We start from the raw sequence: 18,355 nt of genomic DNA, 5'->3' as shown, positions 1-18,355 counted from the left end.
TTCCCAGCTGTTTTCCTAATGAAATTCATAATCATTCCTGATAAAAGAGCAAACAGAGAAGCACAGTGAAATAGCACTAGCCTATATTGTATCTCTCCCCCCCCCCCACCAGGGTTAGCCTGGGAAGGCTCTTCTTAGGAACCTGGCACAGGGAAAAGAGTTAAACCTCTTCTTCCCAGCACCATGGCCCTCATCCACATTGGGCTCTGGAAGCTTTTAAATTAAGAAACACATCAGGAGATCTTCCACACAATCTGTGATTTAAACCCTGATAGAAGGACCAGCATCCCTTCTGCTATCAATGCTGCTACCTTTACGGACTTCCGGTTTATGAAGCAGCGATGGTGGACGCTCTCCCTGGACCGGGCAAGGGCGAATCGCACACCAGCGGCCTGGAGGGGTGTCACCTCAAGTGACACCCCCGCGGAGCCTTTGCGATAGGCTCCAGGCCAGAAGGCTTTTGAGGGGTAGCCTCTTCGATAGCATAATGCCGGAGAATCAAGGCCCCCCTCCGCCTTGACGGTCCAGTCACTGTGTGGCCTTCGGGCACTAGCTGGCTTGACCGGGACAAGCGCTGGAGATCGAGCGGAATGGCGGTTAAGTTGAACGAGGTCAGAGAATCTGACCGTCAATGAACATGAGTTTGCAATAAAACGGATTAGCTAAAAGCGTTTTCCCCCCGCTGATAAAAGAAGCCGCGAAGAGGGATGCCTCTTATGTGCATGAACTGACAAGCGATCGAAGGGGGAGAGGGAAGGAAATATAACAAAGTTGTACTGAGAGACTTACTCGATTCACGTTACCGTGGGGTGAGTTTTTTCGAGCCGGGAAGGAGTGGTAGAAAGTGTAAACAAAACGGAGAAAATGGCGGCCCAGCAGAGAAAGCTGAAAATGAAACCGCTGGGCACTTAGAGCCCAAGACTGGAAGAGGGAGCAGACATCATTAAACTGCTAGCGGATATGCTTAAACCAGTGATGGAGCAACTTAATGGTATTAACCAGCAATTGACCGTGATGAACAAAAACTTTGCAGCTCAGCAGCTCCAGCTGAATGAAACAGAGAAAAAAGTGGAGCAGGCAAATGAGAAAATTGAAGAGATAGACACCGCAAGTAAGAAATTGAATAAAAGAATGGGAGAAGTGGAAACAAAGCAAAACTTCCAAGAAAATCGGTTGCTTCAGCTACAGATGGAAAAAGCTAATATGATTCTCAGGTTCCCGGGAGTTCCTGAAGCAGAGCGGGAGGACCTGAGGAAGGTGCTTAGCGAGATCATCACTCCAGTAATAAGCTTAACAGCATATGAACTTGTAAAAGAAATGGAGTTAGCCTATAGGGCATACTCCAATTATATAAAAAAAATAGCCTGCCTGAAGAAATAGGGGTCAGATTCTCACGACAGACCAGAGATGCTATCTTAAAAGCGACATCAGCAACTCCACTGAAAATGGGAAATGTAATCATCAAAACTTTAAAAGACATTCCATTTGAAATCAGACAAAAGAGGAAAAATTATAAAGACTTAATTTCTTTCCTTCAAACTAATGAAATATCATACAGATGGGCGGTTCCGAAGGGTGTCATCTTTAAGATCAATGACAAAAGAAAGATTGACTCCATTTTCAAAGCCAAAGAGTTTCTACGGCATCAGCTGGGAACAGAGGAAGAGTCTAAAGAGGAAGAAACGAAATCTAGTGACTCTGCCACTTCTGGAACAGAAGAGGACTTTGCTGCAGAAATGGGAGCTGGTCCAGCCAGAGCTGTATATGATTTTAGAGACAGAAAGTCGAAGTAAAGGCAGAAGGACTCGGAAAATGGCCTTTTGAAGCGAAGAAGATGATGATCAGGAAGCTCTCACATAACAACTAACATATTAACATATAGACATTGAAGCTAAGATAAACAAGAACTCAACAAGTATATTGTGATATTAACACTGATAATACTAACATTCAGATTAACAGAGATAAGATCTCCTCCTCTTGGGATTTTAGTATAGTGTGGTTTACTTTCCTTTATCCCTAGTTGTAGCCCCCTCCCTAAAACTTTCTTTGTAGTTTGTAGTATATTGCAAAATAAAAAATATCCCTTTGGGGGTTTATAAAAAATACTGCTACCTCTACCAGAGCCATGACAGGTAGGCTCACATCGAAGCATATCTTGTGCCCTTACCTTTCTGCCTTTTAAGACTATTTTTCTCTGTATGGAAATTTAATTGTATGATACATAAATAAATCCCCACCACCAAGGTTTTATCTGGAATATTGGATTTCTGGATATTTCTTGCTTGGAGATGCTCAGAAATAAAGCTGAGCTAAGTCAGAACAGAGGATGCAATCAAGCATGGAGGAACGGTAAGCTGTTTCTTTTCTTTTTTAAAGTATTGGTTATTCAAAAATTTATTCAGTATTGGCCACTTTAAAAATATATAACTGTTCAAGTTCAGCTACAGTGGTCTCACATGATTGTTTATTGATCCAGGTGGAAGTGTGCATGCACATGAAAGCTCATACCTTGAATAAGCCTTTGTTCATCTTAAAGGTGCTACTGGACTCAATGATGGTTAATTGTTCAGGAGGGTATTTTTATAAAGGGAATAGGGCTGTCGTATAATGGAATGGTTTAGGAGGGCACTGAGGAGTGGTTATTAATAGTTCTCCCACTCCTTGAGAGCAATTTCTGCTTGGGCTTCCTTGGGCACCTGTGTTGTAACATGGGCTTCCTGAGAATATGGGGAAGACCTCAAGACAGGAACAAGCTGCCCAGTGTAAATGTTCAGTTACTATGAACACTGCACTTTAACTATGCAGCACATATGAAAGTTACAAACTATATTATGCGATTTCCCTGCCTCTCCCCACCCCTGCCTGCCTGGGGCTAGGGAGGGCCTTCGCGGGGCTTCCTTGCACTCCCGCTGGCCTTGCAGGTCCACCGCCGGGCCTCTTATGGGGCTCGGCAGTGGAGCTGCAAGGCCGCCGGCGGCCGGGACCGTTGGGGGCGGGGTGTGTGGCCTTATGACACACTTCCGGTGATGTCAGGGGGTGTGGCATATGCTAATGAGTTATGCTAATGAGTTCCCCTAGCTCTTTTTCTACGAAACGACCCCTGAGAAGACCCAATGTATTTCTTATTCTTTCCTGACCACTAGGTTCATCTTTAAAATGTTTCTTTTTCTACCTAAAGTGTTTTGGCTTTCCAAGACTTCACACATTACACTTTATGTGTTCATGCAACATGTTTATATATACATTATCAAAATAATAAATGTGACAAATGTGTTTTCAAACATGTGCATCGTACCATGACATTTGTCAGAGAGCTAAGATTGGCTGCAATCCACTGATGTGGAATAAACCTCAGTTTTCCCCTGTGTAATGTGATTAATGGCCTCTGTGGCCAATTGTCTTTCTGGCTGTTCCACTGGCTGAAGCCCAAACATCCTGCCAAACAGAACTAGTACAGATAAAGCATAAAGCTGATTCATGAAGATAAAAATTGGATTCTAAACTTGTATTAATTTTTCAGAAACCTAGATAGTGTATGTACGGACCAATTCATCCAAACATCTGCATTCTGACATCACAAAGAATTGAAGTTTGGTTCAATGCTTCCCAGACCTGGAGAACTTCAGTTGTGCTTGAATGATTCAGGAGGGGTAAGAATAAGGAGAATGAACAAGCACAGCAACAAGCTGTTTAGATCCTAATACAGCTCGTCACAATATTCCCTTTGTAGGTATTTGCCTTAAAAAACCAAAACATAATGAATGGGGTACTATGAAGCAGGAACACAAGTAGTTCTACTGAATGGATTTCTCCCTCACCATCTACCCACCCACTGAAGCTCCCCAACAAACTGCTTTTGAGGGTCACAGTTGTGCTGTGTGCTTTATTATTTATTTGATTTGTATCCCGCCCTCCCCGCTGGGGCAGGCTTTAGATGTCTTCTTATTTCCAGTAGGTTCTCCTTGCATACGTTTAAGCCAGTATCTATTATCAATACACCATAACTTTCCAGTATTCTCTCTTAACAAGGAAACAAGCTGTCAGGGATGAAGTGCTGGAACTTGCTACCACTTAATGAAATTGGGTTAAGCTACCATTTGTTTTATAGCCTTATATTTCAGAAATGTGATATCTAGTTAAAATGTTTGAGAAGCTGCTTATGTATTCTTTATGGGTTACCATATTATTCAGTGAAACAAGCTACGAGCAGCAATATTCTTATTAATTTAAATAACACTTTCAGTCTATATGATACATGCTCCTATTGCAAACACTTTTCTATTTTAGGGATTAATAATCTACTTCCTTTGTATTTAACCTCAATTTTTCTCTTTGACATGTCAGTTTTTCAACACTTTATCCCCCAATCTGCATGAAGAAGCAATGGTGTTTGTTACTATGGCAACTGACTATTCCTATTTTATTATTTGAAATTACATTTAATAACTTTTTAGTGCTCTACAAGAATGTGCAACTTTAATGGTGAAGAGAAAGATCCAGTCTGATTGTAAACATATACATGAAAACACATCAAATGGTGAAAAACAAATTTCACATTCAGGAAAAGAAGATAGTTGTTGATTACTTAACACTTTAAAAGCTTTGATTTGGAATGCTATCAAAATCCAAGTATTTCCACGAGCAGCTAATAAATTGGCCTTAAAACCAGTGATGTGTCAGGACATAATGGGCGAATTTAACTCAGAAGACCATTATATCTACTACTGTGGCCAGGAATGTCGTAGAAAAAATGGTGTGGCCTTTATAGTCAACAAGAGAGTGCGAAAGTCAGTACTGGGATACAATCTCAAAAATGACAGAATGAATTCTGTCCGATTCCAAGGTAAACCATTCAACATCACAGTAATCCAAGTCTATGCCCCAACCACTGATGCAGAAGAGGCTGAAGTGGACCGGTTCTATGAAGACCTACAACACCTCCTAGATCTAACACCAATACTTATTTGGAAATAAATCCCATTGAATTCAATAGAATTTACTCCGTAGTAAATATGTTTGGGATTGCAGTTCTGCATCTTCATCTCTCTCTTTCTCTGTATATACACATACATGTGTGTATGTATATGTATACACACACTCAACAGTAGATAAAATAAGTGCAAACAAATTTGTGGTGTCCTGTTCATGCATCTCCCACTTAACTCAATGGAGTGTAAGCCACTGTATTTTCGCAAGCTAGTAAACATGTTAATTACTGTGCAAGTATATTTACAGCCCAAGTTATGCATTTACTCAGAAGTAAGTCTCACTGACTTGGATTTGAAGCCCTGCATAGGTGCGTTGAAGGGCTGGTGCTAACCCAGTGGCATTTTGGACTCTCCCACCCCCTTTGAACAACATGTGTTCTTGTACCCCATACCATGTCAAAGCCTGCTCCCCAAATTCCTTTCCTTCTCCAGAGGGATTTGCCATGCAGCACTGTGGACTACTGCTTGCAAAAAGCAAGTCTAACTCCATGTTTTGTTTTTTAAGGAAAGGACTTTTTTGGTTCCTGACTCCTGAATTCAAAAGGATTTATTTCCAGATAATAGCAGAAGACTACAGCCTGTGTGTATTTAGAGACAATCTACATGCCTTACAGAAAGTAAAACTCTGATCAAAGAAGGATTCACATTCTCTCCCCAAGACTGAGGGAGCAATTCTAAGCAAGGTGCTGTTGACTTCTGACTTAGCGCTAGACGGCAGATATTGCTGTGTATGTTCATCAAATTTTCAATTTTCCAAGTTGTATTTTGTTTTTCAGATACATCAAACAACTCAATAAGAACAAAGTCTTCAGAAGAGAAGAAGAAGTAGGACGGACCTTCCCAGGCTTTCTGTAGTCCGTTTCGAACAATATCTTTCTCAGATGTCAATTCATGTTGTCTATAGTGTTCTTACAATTCCAATCTTGACTGTATATGTGGTGTTTACAAAAGTTCAGAAACAGCTGCTCATAGCTCTATTGTCTACCGGTCTCCATTCAGGATTATATGCTTGAGAAGCATATAAAATTTGATGAACATACACAGCAATATCTGTCTTTTTGTATCTTGTGCCACTCTAATTGCTGGATCCTTTATAATTTCTTAGCACTAGACGGAACAGCTGGTCTACTCCAACGTATTTGATTCACTTCCAGGAAAGTGGGTTTTTTTTTAGGATTGCAGCTTTAGGATTGGTTTCTCACTATTTCAGAGGGTAGCCGTGTCGGTCTGCGGCAGAACAGTTAGATTTTAGTCCAGTAGAGACCAACAAGAGTTTCAGGTAGGGTTGGCAGACCCAGGCTGGGAAACTCCTGGAGATTTGGGGATGGAATTTAGGCACTTAAGGGGGGTAAAATGCCAGAGTCCACCTTCCAAAGTACCAATTTTTCTTCAGGGGAGCTAATCTCTGTAGAGCTCTAATTCTTGGGATTCCCCAGTTCCCAGTTGGAAGCTGGCACCCCTAGTTTCAGAATATAAGCTTTCCAGTGTCAAAGCCAGGGACCTTTGACTGGAGAAAGTTTACACCTGAAACTCCTGCTGGTCTCTGAGGTGCTACTGGACTCAAATCTAATTTACCTCAGGGTGACTCTCCTCTCGGCCCCTGATTACAGATGTTAAGTAGTTCAGCTTAACTAGTGACTGGTCTCTTCATTTCTTTTGAATTAGAGCTGAATTTTACGCTATTACTTTTCTCTCTGTACTTCCTGCAACTAATAACTAATGATTCGTTGCGTTAGCAAATGCAAAGTGAGGATTCATTCATGCCATCTGATAAAGGGGAAGAAGATTGTAAGCCGATCTGAGGCTCCCTTGGGCAGCGAAGGGCGAGGTATAAATCTAATCTCTTCTTCTACGGTGGACTAGAATTCTGCAAGCCTTTGAGGTGCCGCAACGTTTGTTTCCTTTGATCTCATCGCATCACCCAAAGAAGTCAAAACAGAAAGCAGCACCCAAGTCCCGCGCGACCGGCGAACTGCGATCAATCACGACGGCGGCAGACAGGAGCCCCCGGGCGAGGCTGCCACCGACTCCTTGTTTGGGCAAGAATTCGCCAGAGCCCCTCCGAGAAAGCGAAGCCAGCTCAGCCGGGCGGGATGCTCGGCCGGGCGGCTCTTTTCCACCGCCCCTCATCATATCATTTCAGAGATTATGAAACGCCGCCCGCAACGCGTCTTCCCAGCAGGGGCGGGCACACGCCGGCAGCCAATCGGGCCGCTCCTCGATCGCATCACATGGGTCGGCTCCAGATTTTATGTAATACGCGGAGCGCTTTGTGCGTGTGTAAGCAAAGAAACAAAAGCTTCTTCCAAAGTCGAGGAAAGGGGCGGGGTGGAGGAGGAGAAGAAATTGGGGTGGAAGAAAAGGGAACGCCCGTTGCGCATGAAAAGTTATTCGTGTACCTGGGCTTTGCTTCCTCCACCCTTCGCTCGTTAAGTGCGGGACGCGGTTTCCTTCTACTCCCCCCTCTCCTCCGCTGGTAGACGAAAGGACAGCCGAGGCGAAATAAAAAAGAGCCCCAGAAGTCGAGCCGGGAAGCCGAGCGACTTGGCTCAGCGTTTTCCCAGCCGCCTGGCACACACTCAGGGCGCTGTAGATGATCCGGCTGAACTTCGCGCTTGAAGGAGGCAAGAACGCAAAGCCGCAACTCCCGGCTGGGTGTCTTGACCTCGGAAACCGGTCCGCTTCGTTTCCAGAGCAGTTGGCAAGGGGGAAGGGGTCGAAGGTCCCGGGAGCGACAAAAAGTCAGCCCGGGCCGTAGCTTTGAAAGAAGCCCATCGCAGGGTGATGCTGCAGGTTGAGCCAGGAGAAAAGTGCAACAAAGCGGCGGAGTAGACGGAAGGGAAATTGAAACAGAAGCGCCCCCCCCCCTCCGCTGACTCCGAGTCTCCATCCTTCTGAAGCAGAAAAGTTAGCCGAGGGCGCGTGTGCCTTTAAGAGCCTGCTACTTGGCTCCTGGTTTTGCCGAAAGCACCTAAAGAAGGAAGAGTCACTTCTGCCCTCGGCCAAGTGTCCGCAGCAGGGTCAGAGTAGCCGGCTAGGCACCGAGTTTCCCGGAGCCCGCCCGCGCGCACTTTCGCTTCATTTCGATGGTATTTCTTTCGCGAGGACTCGGGTGCCCTTCACGGGGCCTTCCGAGAGGACTCCTGTAGGCTCTCTCGCAGGTATACACGCCCCCCACCCCAGCCCGACTTGCGGAAGCAGAAGCCATGGAGGTTTTCCTCTGCGCCTCTTGCCACTTAGCCCTGTGGGAGCCGGTGACCATGTCGTGCGGCCATTCCTTCTGCAGAAGATGCCTGGGAGAAGATTCGCCCGCCAAGTGCTGCGTCTGTGGGGACAAGCTCGTCCTCCTGGGCTCGAGAACTGTGCAGTGCAACGTCCTGCTCTGTGACTTGCTGGAAAAATGCTTGGATAAAGACACCCGAGTGGCCAGGCTGAAAGCCGATTTGGAGGACCTGCTCAGGAGCGGAAACTACAAGGGGGCATTGAAAATCCTCCAGAAAGGAGTCGGCTTGGGTAAGCGGTGGTCTCCTCTAAGGCTGCTTCTTGAGAGTTGGGGCAATGGAAGGTCAGAGAAAGAGCCTAGGCAGGCTCGGGAGAAGAGGGCAACCAGGATTTTTAGGATGGGACATTTTTCCTTTGCATTGAAACTGGAGAGTCTGGGACTTTTCAGTTTGGGGGAAAAAGCCTGCTAAGGTTCCCCCCCCCCCATCCCCAGCAGTTGCTGGTTATGCAACTTGCCACCATACCACATTGTATAAGCAGCAAGGGACAGACTTTTAGAAGTCTGCAGTGGAGTTATGAGCATGCTGTGGAAGAAGTTATTTGTAATGAAAGTGAATTTTGCGTGGTCCAAATACGTTTCATACCTCTCTAAGAGGAACATTATTTTCCAAAAACAATCAGTATATATTAAAAAGGTGATAATTTGTGTGACAGCGATCAGGATGACCTGAAGTGGCAATGATGGTAGCAGGAAATTACTTAAACGTTTGATTGGCAAATATCTGTGTCCTTTATGAGGTGATCCTTTGGAATTTTTTAAAAAAACAGTTGAGCTATGTGAGAAAGTTTTTTGCTGTCAAACATAATGATGAGTGCAGATGACGGGAACCCATTTTTGACTATTCTGAAAAGACAGAAAGAAGAGAGGAAGGACAGTTGTATTACACTCTTCTTCGTTCTTAAATAAACTTATAAAACAAGGTAGCTGGAGATTCATTAAGTTGCTGAAGAGTGCTTGGAGAGACCTGACTCTGATCCTTGGTCTTTATTGGCTTCAGTTAGAAAGAGGTTCAATATTATAATACTGTTTATTTCCTATAAAAGGTCCTATTCCTCTTGACTGAAGTACTTTCTGAGTATTAAAGCTGTTAAAGTGGTGTCTTTTTTCTGGCTGAAGTTTCTGGCTGAAGTTTTGGGCCTTTGCCTGAGGCAGAAATTAAACAGGTAAAATTTCATAAAACATGGAGATACAGTGAGGGAGAAAGCTGCACCTATTTGACCTGGCAGCCATGCCATTCTTAGGGGAAAACATGTTAACCACAACTGAATCTCAGGCTAAAGGTAAACCAAATGGAAAAGCGGCAGCCGGAAGAAGTCTTTTCAGTCTCGCTTGTCTGAAACACCTGTGGGACTTGCCATTGCAAACTCAGGTGGTGTTTTGTAAGCAGGCACTGAAGGAGGGAAGCACAGTCATGATCATTACTAGCTCCGAGAACCTCATGGCCAAAGAACTCACTCATTATGTATTACAAGACTGACTTGAAAGCAGGGGTCATTTCGTAGAAAAATAAGTGCAGGAACTTATTAGCACAATGTATTAGCATAACATTTGCATATGCCACATCCCCTGACATCATCGGAAGTGTGTCAAGGCAACCCCCACTGCTCAGGCTCCACTGGACTGTTTTGGATTGCTAGCTATAGGGGGACGGATGTGCCCTCACAGAGAAGGGGGAACTTGTACCTGAATAAAAAACTTGGTCTTAAAGCTGCCACTGGACTGTTTTGGATTGCTATCTATGGGGGGAAATGCACAGATCTGTGCAGGAAGGAAAGGAGGGAAAGAAAGAAAGAAAGAGAAGGAAAAAAGGACAGAAAGAAATAGAGGAGGAAAGAAGGAGTGAAAGAAAGAGGGAGAGAAGGAAAGCAGGGCAAGAGAGAAAGGAGAGAAGGAAAGAAGGAGGGAAAGAAAGAGGGCGAACAGATGGGGAGGGAGGGAGGCTCTCCCACCCCCCGATCAAGCCCCCTACCACCACCCCGTGGTTCCCTCACCTCGCCATCAAAGCCCTGCCACCCCCATGTCCCAACTCCCCAATCAAACCCCTGCCACCACCACCACCCCACACCAGCCAGGTGCTTGGAAAGGTGGGCGGCAGGGCTCCGGAGGCTCTCTGCCTCGGTACGACGGGGGTAGGGGCTCTGCAATTTATCTGGCTGCTTCTTGCTCCCTGTGGCCCAGGGCTGCTGGGAGCAGGGGGCGGGGCTTTCTGCATGTGCCCGCCCCCTGGGCTCTTTACTGCCAGAGCTCCGCTCCTGCAGGAAATGACCCCTGCTTGAAAGAGAGATTTGCTTAACAAGGGCAGTGAGAACATCACCATTTTTCAATGGTAGGTCTGAATCTGTGAGACATATATGCTGAAAGAACGCTTAAATCCTACGCAGTATAGATAACGCCTTACTTGCATATCCAGTCCTAGAGTGTGCCTTATGGAGGCATGGGTTGGGAAATGCAGATTTCTGCCTGGATAATACCATGATAATGATTTAGCATTTACAGGGTCTTTTCAAACTGTGGAAAAAAGGTTTGTTTACTTTAGTTGAATGTTTATTAAAAGTTTCACTATGGAGAAGTATTTTTTTTAAACTGTAAAGTGGAACTGCATCTTTATTTTTATACTAGAAAAAGATATGAAAAGCAAACTCCTTGGAATCTTTTCCTTTGCTTCTATGCTTATGTAAGTCACTTGTTAGTGAGGAGCTTCCTTGGACATGCTGGTAATAGTTAGTCTAGAGAAGACACACGTTTAGATGTGAGAAACCATAACCCTTTCTGCCAACTTCTAGTAAGAGCTGGTAATTGTATAATTTGCTACAGTCTAATCTGTTTGCTGTCACTGTCCTTTCTCTGAGGGAGACTCAGTTCCTTTAACAGCCGCATCACAGACAGACATTCAAGAGGTGCAGCTTTCCCACTGTCTGCGTATTCATGGTAGGAGGAGCTGTTGGTAAAGGCACACAAGCTTTGGGAAAACAGAAGCAACCCAATGGATCTAGTTTTGTACCTGTTTGATGAAGAACTCTTGAAACTTAAATCTTAAAGCATATAGTCAGACAAATAAAGTGCAGTAGTATCCTCATGAAAACTTATCAAACTGGTCTCCAGTTTTCACAACTTCTTCTTAAAGCTTTGTGGTTCTATTCATAATGTTCATGTACTATTATTTACTGGCACCAGCATCACTCAGCTAAATGTCCTTGACAAAAATGGCAAGAAGCACAACCTTGAGTCCTAAGTTAGAGCTGGGCTGGCAGAATTTTTTTCAATTCAGTTATTTTCACTCTTCAAGTGTTTTTGTCAAGCAAACTTTTAGCAAGTTATCTATAGGTACTTTAAAGTATTTGTCATTATGGATAGAATTGAGCTATTTGGCTGTCTTCTGCTTTAATTCCTTTGAGAAAACAGAATGGGGTTGGAAATCAAATCCTAATCACAGGATTAATGGTTGTTGTTTTTAAAAGTAAATAAACACACCTTCCAGTTTTTATAGTTCATTTCCAGAATTTAAAATCCAGTGGTGTCCAGAACTGAATAATTGGTCATGCCATAGAAAGGGGCCTCAGTGTTGTTGAGCCTGTGGGCAATTTTGAATTTCAAGAGCAAGTAGCAGCTGTCGGCGTGGCTCCCATGGGGGCTGGGGCCAACAGTGAAATGCTGAGAGGTTCAAGTCAAAACACCCACCTATGGTGACAGCAAAGACATTAATGCCTAGGAAAAAAACTGGATTTGGAGGGAGGAGGCCCCTCCCCCAAAAAACTTTTTCAGGTTTTTTCCCAATGGAAAACTGGGGAATTTAGGGGCGCATGGAAGAAAAAAATCTGCTATTTTCACTCTTCTTGGAATGAATGAAATGTTTTTGAGCCAACATTTTACTCAAAACGTGTAGTGTGAAAATGTCCATATAAGAAAATTTACAATATTATGTAATAATTCATATGTATATTGTAGACATATAAAACATATTTTTCAAGAATGTTTGTTGTTTTCATGTGTTTGGCAAGAATGTGTTTGATAATATACTATTAAAGAGTTCAGTGTTATAAATAACTTGATATTCTGACATGTTGTGGCCATATGATAATGCTTTTGTTATTTGTTTTCTATCTTCAATTTTTATTCCCCTTTAGAATATTTAAATTAAAGATACACGTGCTACAGTAGCTTAGGATGCAGTACTGGGATGCAGTACTCTCTTTCAACTACTGAGTACATCTGCACCCCCTGCCCCTCCGCGTAGCACTAAAACTGGCACCCATGGCAATCACACCAGGAATCACTGGATTAAAGCATAATGGTCTAGCAGAGTGCCATGAGAAATAATAGAGCGTGGCCACCAGATGTGTGCTACCAATCCCTTCTCTCGTACATCAAACTGATATTCTGAGTGTACATTAACAGCATTTAGTATAATTTAGCTTTTGTCATGAGACAGCTGCTTTGTGAACAGGAGCTTGGATTCACCAGAGCATTTCTGTGAATGGAAGGACTGTCACTTGAAGTACTTATCCCCCAAAATGATTTTTTTTGGGGGGAGTGGGTTTGGAATTTTGGTCTGCAGCAGGAGTGGGTAGGCAGTGAAGTCAGATTTCATAGGCTGAAATTCCTTGATGTGCAGGAATTTTCCAGTGGTTCCACACCAATGAACCTTCCTTCAAGCACATTTGCTAGATTCTAGTATATGCAGGGTATTTTTTTGTCCTTTGGGTTAACGGATAAATTTACAGACAGGCAAACAAAATGAGGCACATTATAGGAATTCACAGAAGGCAAATAGAAAGCCTCTCTATCTTATAATTTGTTATTCCAAAAAGCAATAAACTGTACCGAACATTAATGAAACTTGTCCAAACTGTAAGAATTATTTCTTTTGACATTTCTGATATGACAGCTTTATCAGCAGCACAATGTGCCAGACATGATTAAAACAACTCCCTGTAGATGGGATTCTATCTTCTTACAAATTGTAGCTATTGCCATTTTTGCAGTCGTAAGTAACTTCAGATCAATCTCCATATCTGTGGGGTTACATACGGTTTGAATTAACCTAGTAAAGTAACCTTGGGTTCCAAAGGAATAGATTTCTCAATGGCATGTCATTAATAAACTGAATTACTGTTTGCCAAAAAAAACCCTGAATTTGGGGGTGTGTCTACTAATATGCAGCAAATCATCTTTTAATGTACCACGTCTCCAACAGTTGTGTTAATTATTTCCAGAGTAGGCAATATCTGAGGAGCTAGATAGCACTGAAGATTTTTTGGGGGAAATTCTTTTGAACTCAATGAGTAATTTAGGTGTAACATTATGCCATATCATTGTCATTCATCTAGATTATATTCAGGTCTTTTCCCCATTTCTTAGGATAATTTGAGACAATGACAAAGTTTAATTGCAGAGCATATATTTTAGCAATAATGCAGCCAGATAGAAGATTGCTACCAGTTACTGATTCAGTAATGGTCTTCCTTCATAGACCATTGTATCTCCTTACAAGAATACCCATAGCATGCATTTCCTGAAAGAATTTAAATAATGGAGGTTTATTTCCCCATTAATTTTGTCCAGGCTGAAAACTTGCTGATTCTCCACTAAATTCTCTATATATCCAGATTATAGTTTATCCAGATTGTATAACTGCCTAGACAAATCCCACATTTTTGCGGGAGCCCTGTTTTTCTTGCTGTCAGGGACCTTTGTTTCTGGCTCCCACAGGTGGTACAAGCATGCCCCTCGGTGGATGGCCTTACTCACAAAAACTGCATGGGTGCCCCATGGTCTGAGCAGGTTCTGAATCCCATGGGTTGGTTCATACAATGACTCTAAGCTGCAAGCTGCTCACCTGGAACCCTTTGTCTGTTGCCCTTTAGCTTATGCCTTACCCTCTGGCCACAGCAGGTTTTAAGTATATGATGTCCATATTAGTGTGTCATCAGCATTCTGTTCTCTAGGTTTCCCCCCCTGCAACAATGTCAACCTCTTGCAAGGGATGCACCAAAGAGTGCGACTGATCACCCACCCAGAAGAATAGCTTGGGTACAGCTAACCAGTTCCTGGATTTCCCCCCCCCCCCACTGAAGGAGAACGGTACATTGGACCTACCTGAAGGTTCTTTCTCTTCAGTGGGGGAGAAGTCATCCACATCCCACCCCAAAACAGGCTACGAAGAGGCTGGGGTAGCAAAACAACAAACAATGAAAAGAGAAAAATCGACATTACGTGGACGACGGTGAACACTAGCAAGAGCAATCCACGGAGGGGTTTGGACATGACTGGAGAGGTCAGCCAGGGCCACTCCAATAGGAGCCTGTATAGAAATATTGATTTCTAAATGTCTCCTGCATTCTCCTGTTCTGTCTTTTGGTAACAGGCTGTGCCTATTTCCTGTTACAAGCCAAATGGTAGGCCCCATGGCCTCTATTGCATGCCATAAACCCACATTCCTTCACACGTTCATGCCAAAAGCCAGTCCTGTTGGCTGGCTCACAGGCAAAAAGTCACATCAGCAATGGAGAAGCTGGAGCTTGGGGCCATGTGACTGCAGGCGTGGTTTTCAAACTTCCAGCCTATCCCCAGTTGTCCCCATGACAACCAAAAAATTGGCCACACACCCTGCTACTCCTGATTGGCTGATGGCCACAGCTAGTCATGATTAGATTGGGGTTTAATTGTCTGATCCCTTGGAAGAGAGCTCTCCGTCCTGTTCTGCTCTCTGCTTGTTGTGACACCTGGAAATGCTGTCTCTGGGAGAGACAAAGACCTCCTTTGTGAGCTGAGCACATGGCTGGTGCACAGGGGGGGTTTCTCCTCAAAATCCCTTGGTGCTACCTGGATTATTACAATGGACAATCTTGAACTCTTGGATGTTATCCTGACTTGGTAAATATGAAGCATTATGTTTAGTTAAGGCAAATCGCCTTAGGTTTTCTTATTTTGTAAACTTATAGCCTATTTTGCTAAGCTCTGACTGAATAAACCTTATTCTTGTTGTTAAATGGTCTTTGATGTTATAACTGAGATTCCAAGACTATTTCCTGTGCCTGGCTGGCTACACGCTACCATTGAGTATTAAGTAGGTGCTAGGGTGTTCTGTCCGAGAGGCTAACCTAAAGTTTTGGAATCCCTCCCTTGGGGAAAAGCCGGGACTATTGGCATATTGTTTTGAATCCAGAGAGGGTAGCCTACCTTTCTGGGTTGTTGTTTAATGTATTGGAAAAGTGTGGGCTTCCCCCCTCATTCCTGGACAGGCTTGGGGGGCAGAAACCTATACAGAGCCATGCAACAAAAGAAATTTGCATAGCTTATCGAGCGAGCAGAGGCGTGACCTAACCAGTTCCTGGATGACTTCTCCCCCACTGAAGAGAAAGAACCTTCAGGTAGGTCCAATGTACTGTTATCCAGCACCCAGTTAATCAGCAAACTTGATTAACTGGCATGGCTGACTGCACTGTGCTCTGCCACTTCCTACTGTAAATCTAAGGCAGAGGAAACAGGCTCTGGGTCCCAACCATGGGTGCTGCCAGTTTATGCCGCTGCTGAACAAACAGTACTTATGGCTGGAACCCTCCACCATGGACACCACCAGATCCCAAGCCAGAGATCCCCAAAATGCCGGAAATTGGCTGAGAAGCTCTACCTGCTCCTCCTCTGCTTGCTCTCATAGGAAACAAGGTAGAGGAATGGCAGGGAGTCTTTCTCTGCCTGTTTGGCAGCAGAATGAATGGGCAGCTTGCTGGGATGCCTTGTCTACTTTTCCACCACAGCTCTCATGCAAGAATGGGTGGCGGCAGAGCAGAGAGTTCTTTTTGGCCATTGATGCCATCTGCTTGCACTACTGCTGAGCAAACAGTGCTCATGCCCAGAAGCAAGCTTGGATGCTCTGCTTGCTCCTCCTTTGTCTGCTCTTGAGGTAGGGGTAGAGGAGCACTCAGGGAGTCCCTGCCTGTTCTATCCATGACTGTTGCAGCAGTGGTCAGCAAGTGATGTGTCCAGGCCATGTCTGGTCATAGCTGCCACTCAGGTGCTGCTGGGTTGTAAAAGCTTTGTTAACCGGCATCTTGGCTAAACCAACAAGTCTTATTCCCCATGTTGACAAGAGCATTTACTGTGTTTGTTGCTATTGAGATGACAAATTAACATAGGTACATTTTAAATTTCATTTACTACAATCAAAATAACTATGCTAAATCAGATCATACTTTGTTTAGGGCACAAAAAAAGAATTCTGGTTTGTCTGTCTCTTTCTCTCCCCCCCCCCCCCAATGTATGTGTATATATTGGAAATCTGCATCACTAAGAACCAGGCAGACCTAATCTGTTTAAGAAAGAGAGTTGTCATCTTGTAAAAATAGGTTTTAGTGTTTGGGAGGCAATCCAAGAGCACTGTTCTCTCCCCCCCCACCCCCGTGACAACACACAGTATACCTTTATTTAAATGAGCAATGTGTACACCAACAGAGTGGGTGTAGTTTTCAAAGCTGGCAATCTTTCAGCCTTTGTCAGTCAAACTCTAGGAGAAGAATGTACATAGTCTGTCACTCACGCTTTACTTTTTCTCTGTTAGAATATTCTTATGTTCAGAGATCAGGATGAAACAGAGGCAGCCTATGGATGATCCTGCTGAGTGGGAAGGCAAGAACGAGATGAAACATTTCCTAGATAGACCTGCTGCTTCTGTGGTAGAAATATCAAAAGCATTTGCAAAATACTTTATATATAAAGTGTTGTAATTACAATATTATGACAATTACAACTTCAAATAATATAAACCACTCAGTTCATGAAAACAGTCCAAAGTAATCCAAAATACAGAAGTGCTTCAGATAAAGACCACAGTTCATGGAAACAGTCCAGAGTAATCCAAAATAAACAGAAGTACTTCAGATAAAGACCATTAGAATGTAGACACTTTATCAAGCCTTGAACTGACGTCTAATGACACAAGTGTGATGAGAACTGATCCCTGAAGACATCGGGCTGTTAAAGAAGCTTACATTCCTTTATGAATTTGGGGATAAAGAAGCTTACATTCCTTTACGAATTTGGGGAGGCCTTGGGCTCAAGGCTCTAGAATGCATGAAGCTGCCTTTTACTGAGTCAGACTGGCAGCAGCTTTCCAAAGTTTGAGGGCAGGATCCTTCCCAACACATTCTTACTTGATCCCTTTAACTGGAGATGCTGGGGATTGAACCTGGGGCTTCCTTCATGAAAAAAAAATGTCCTGTCACTTAGCGGTAACCACTCCTATGACTTAAAAAGAGCATGGTAGCTAGCTGCTTGCACTCATTCAGAATCTCTTCACTACAAGAGGGCTTGAAGGGAAGGATGAGGCTTACTGCTCAGAGACCCTGAGGCAAACTTTATTTTGGTCACCCACCTGCAGAATCCCTTTGCACTGACACACCCTCTGTTATGTTGCTAATACCCTACAGTTTCCATTACACTTGATGACTTATTCCTGCTTAGATGCATTATGGACCTCCCCAGTTTGTATGATTGGATGTCTGGGGGTTATTTCATGTTTAATATGGCATGACATGGAACAGCTCTGGGCTTTCACACACCATTAAGTCCTAGCATATTTAGTCCTAACAGGCTTGTGGGTTAGTATGCAAATAGAGCTGTTCCATGCTATCCACGTGTACCTCATTTAGGTGTATAGATAAGTGTGTGTGAGCCTTGGCCCATATGAAACATTCTGTGTTACAAATGTGAGGTCAAAGTTTTCTTTGCCTCACATAGAGGATAATTAACAGCCCTTAGAGATGCATACGGTCTGTTTGGGACCAAGGGGTATCCCTGTAAGTTATGACAGCTATTGATTTTAGAGTTCAGGATTTATGGATTTAGCAAGTAAGGACTGATAGCAAGATGTCTAGTTTAGTGACAGGCTCCAAGGAGATTTAGTTCAAAGTTTCTGTTTTAAAGTTAAAAACAAGAGTCAGGTTTTTAGTTGATTTTGTGCCAGTAGAGAATATGACCCATAGCTATGCTTCTTAGCCTTCTAACATCTCCACAATGGAAACTGTGGTTGTGTAACTATTTTTCTGCTGCACAGATAGGTGAATCACTACTGCGGTACTGATAG

At 43.6% G+C, this 18,355-nt stretch overlaps 1 protein-coding gene across 1 annotated transcript in view; it reads left to right on the top strand.

Annotated features, from left to right (window-relative positions):
- The first annotated feature begins 7,232 nt into the window (after positions 1–7,232).
- The window catches only part of LOC107109514 (LON peptidase N-terminal domain and RING finger protein 3-like), a 46,012-nt gene continuing 34,889 nt past the window's right edge, over positions 7,233–18,355 (top strand). The window contains exon 1 of the mRNA XM_015410163.1: positions 7,233–8,504. Within this exon, the coding sequence (XP_015265649.1) occupies positions 8,198–8,504 (307 nt within the window). The 5' untranslated portion in view covers positions 7,233–8,197. The remainder of the gene's footprint in view (positions 8,505–18,355) is intronic.

This window comes from Gekko japonicus, unplaced genomic scaffold, assembly GCF_001447785.1.
Source record: "Gekko japonicus isolate JY-2015 unplaced genomic scaffold, Gekko_japonicus_V1.1 scaffold720, whole genome shotgun sequence".
NCBI classification, from domain to species: domain Eukaryota; kingdom Metazoa; phylum Chordata; class Lepidosauria; order Squamata; family Gekkonidae; genus Gekko; species Gekko japonicus.
Note: the sequence above shows the minus strand (reverse complement) of the source record. Positions and strands in the feature narration are given on the sequence as shown.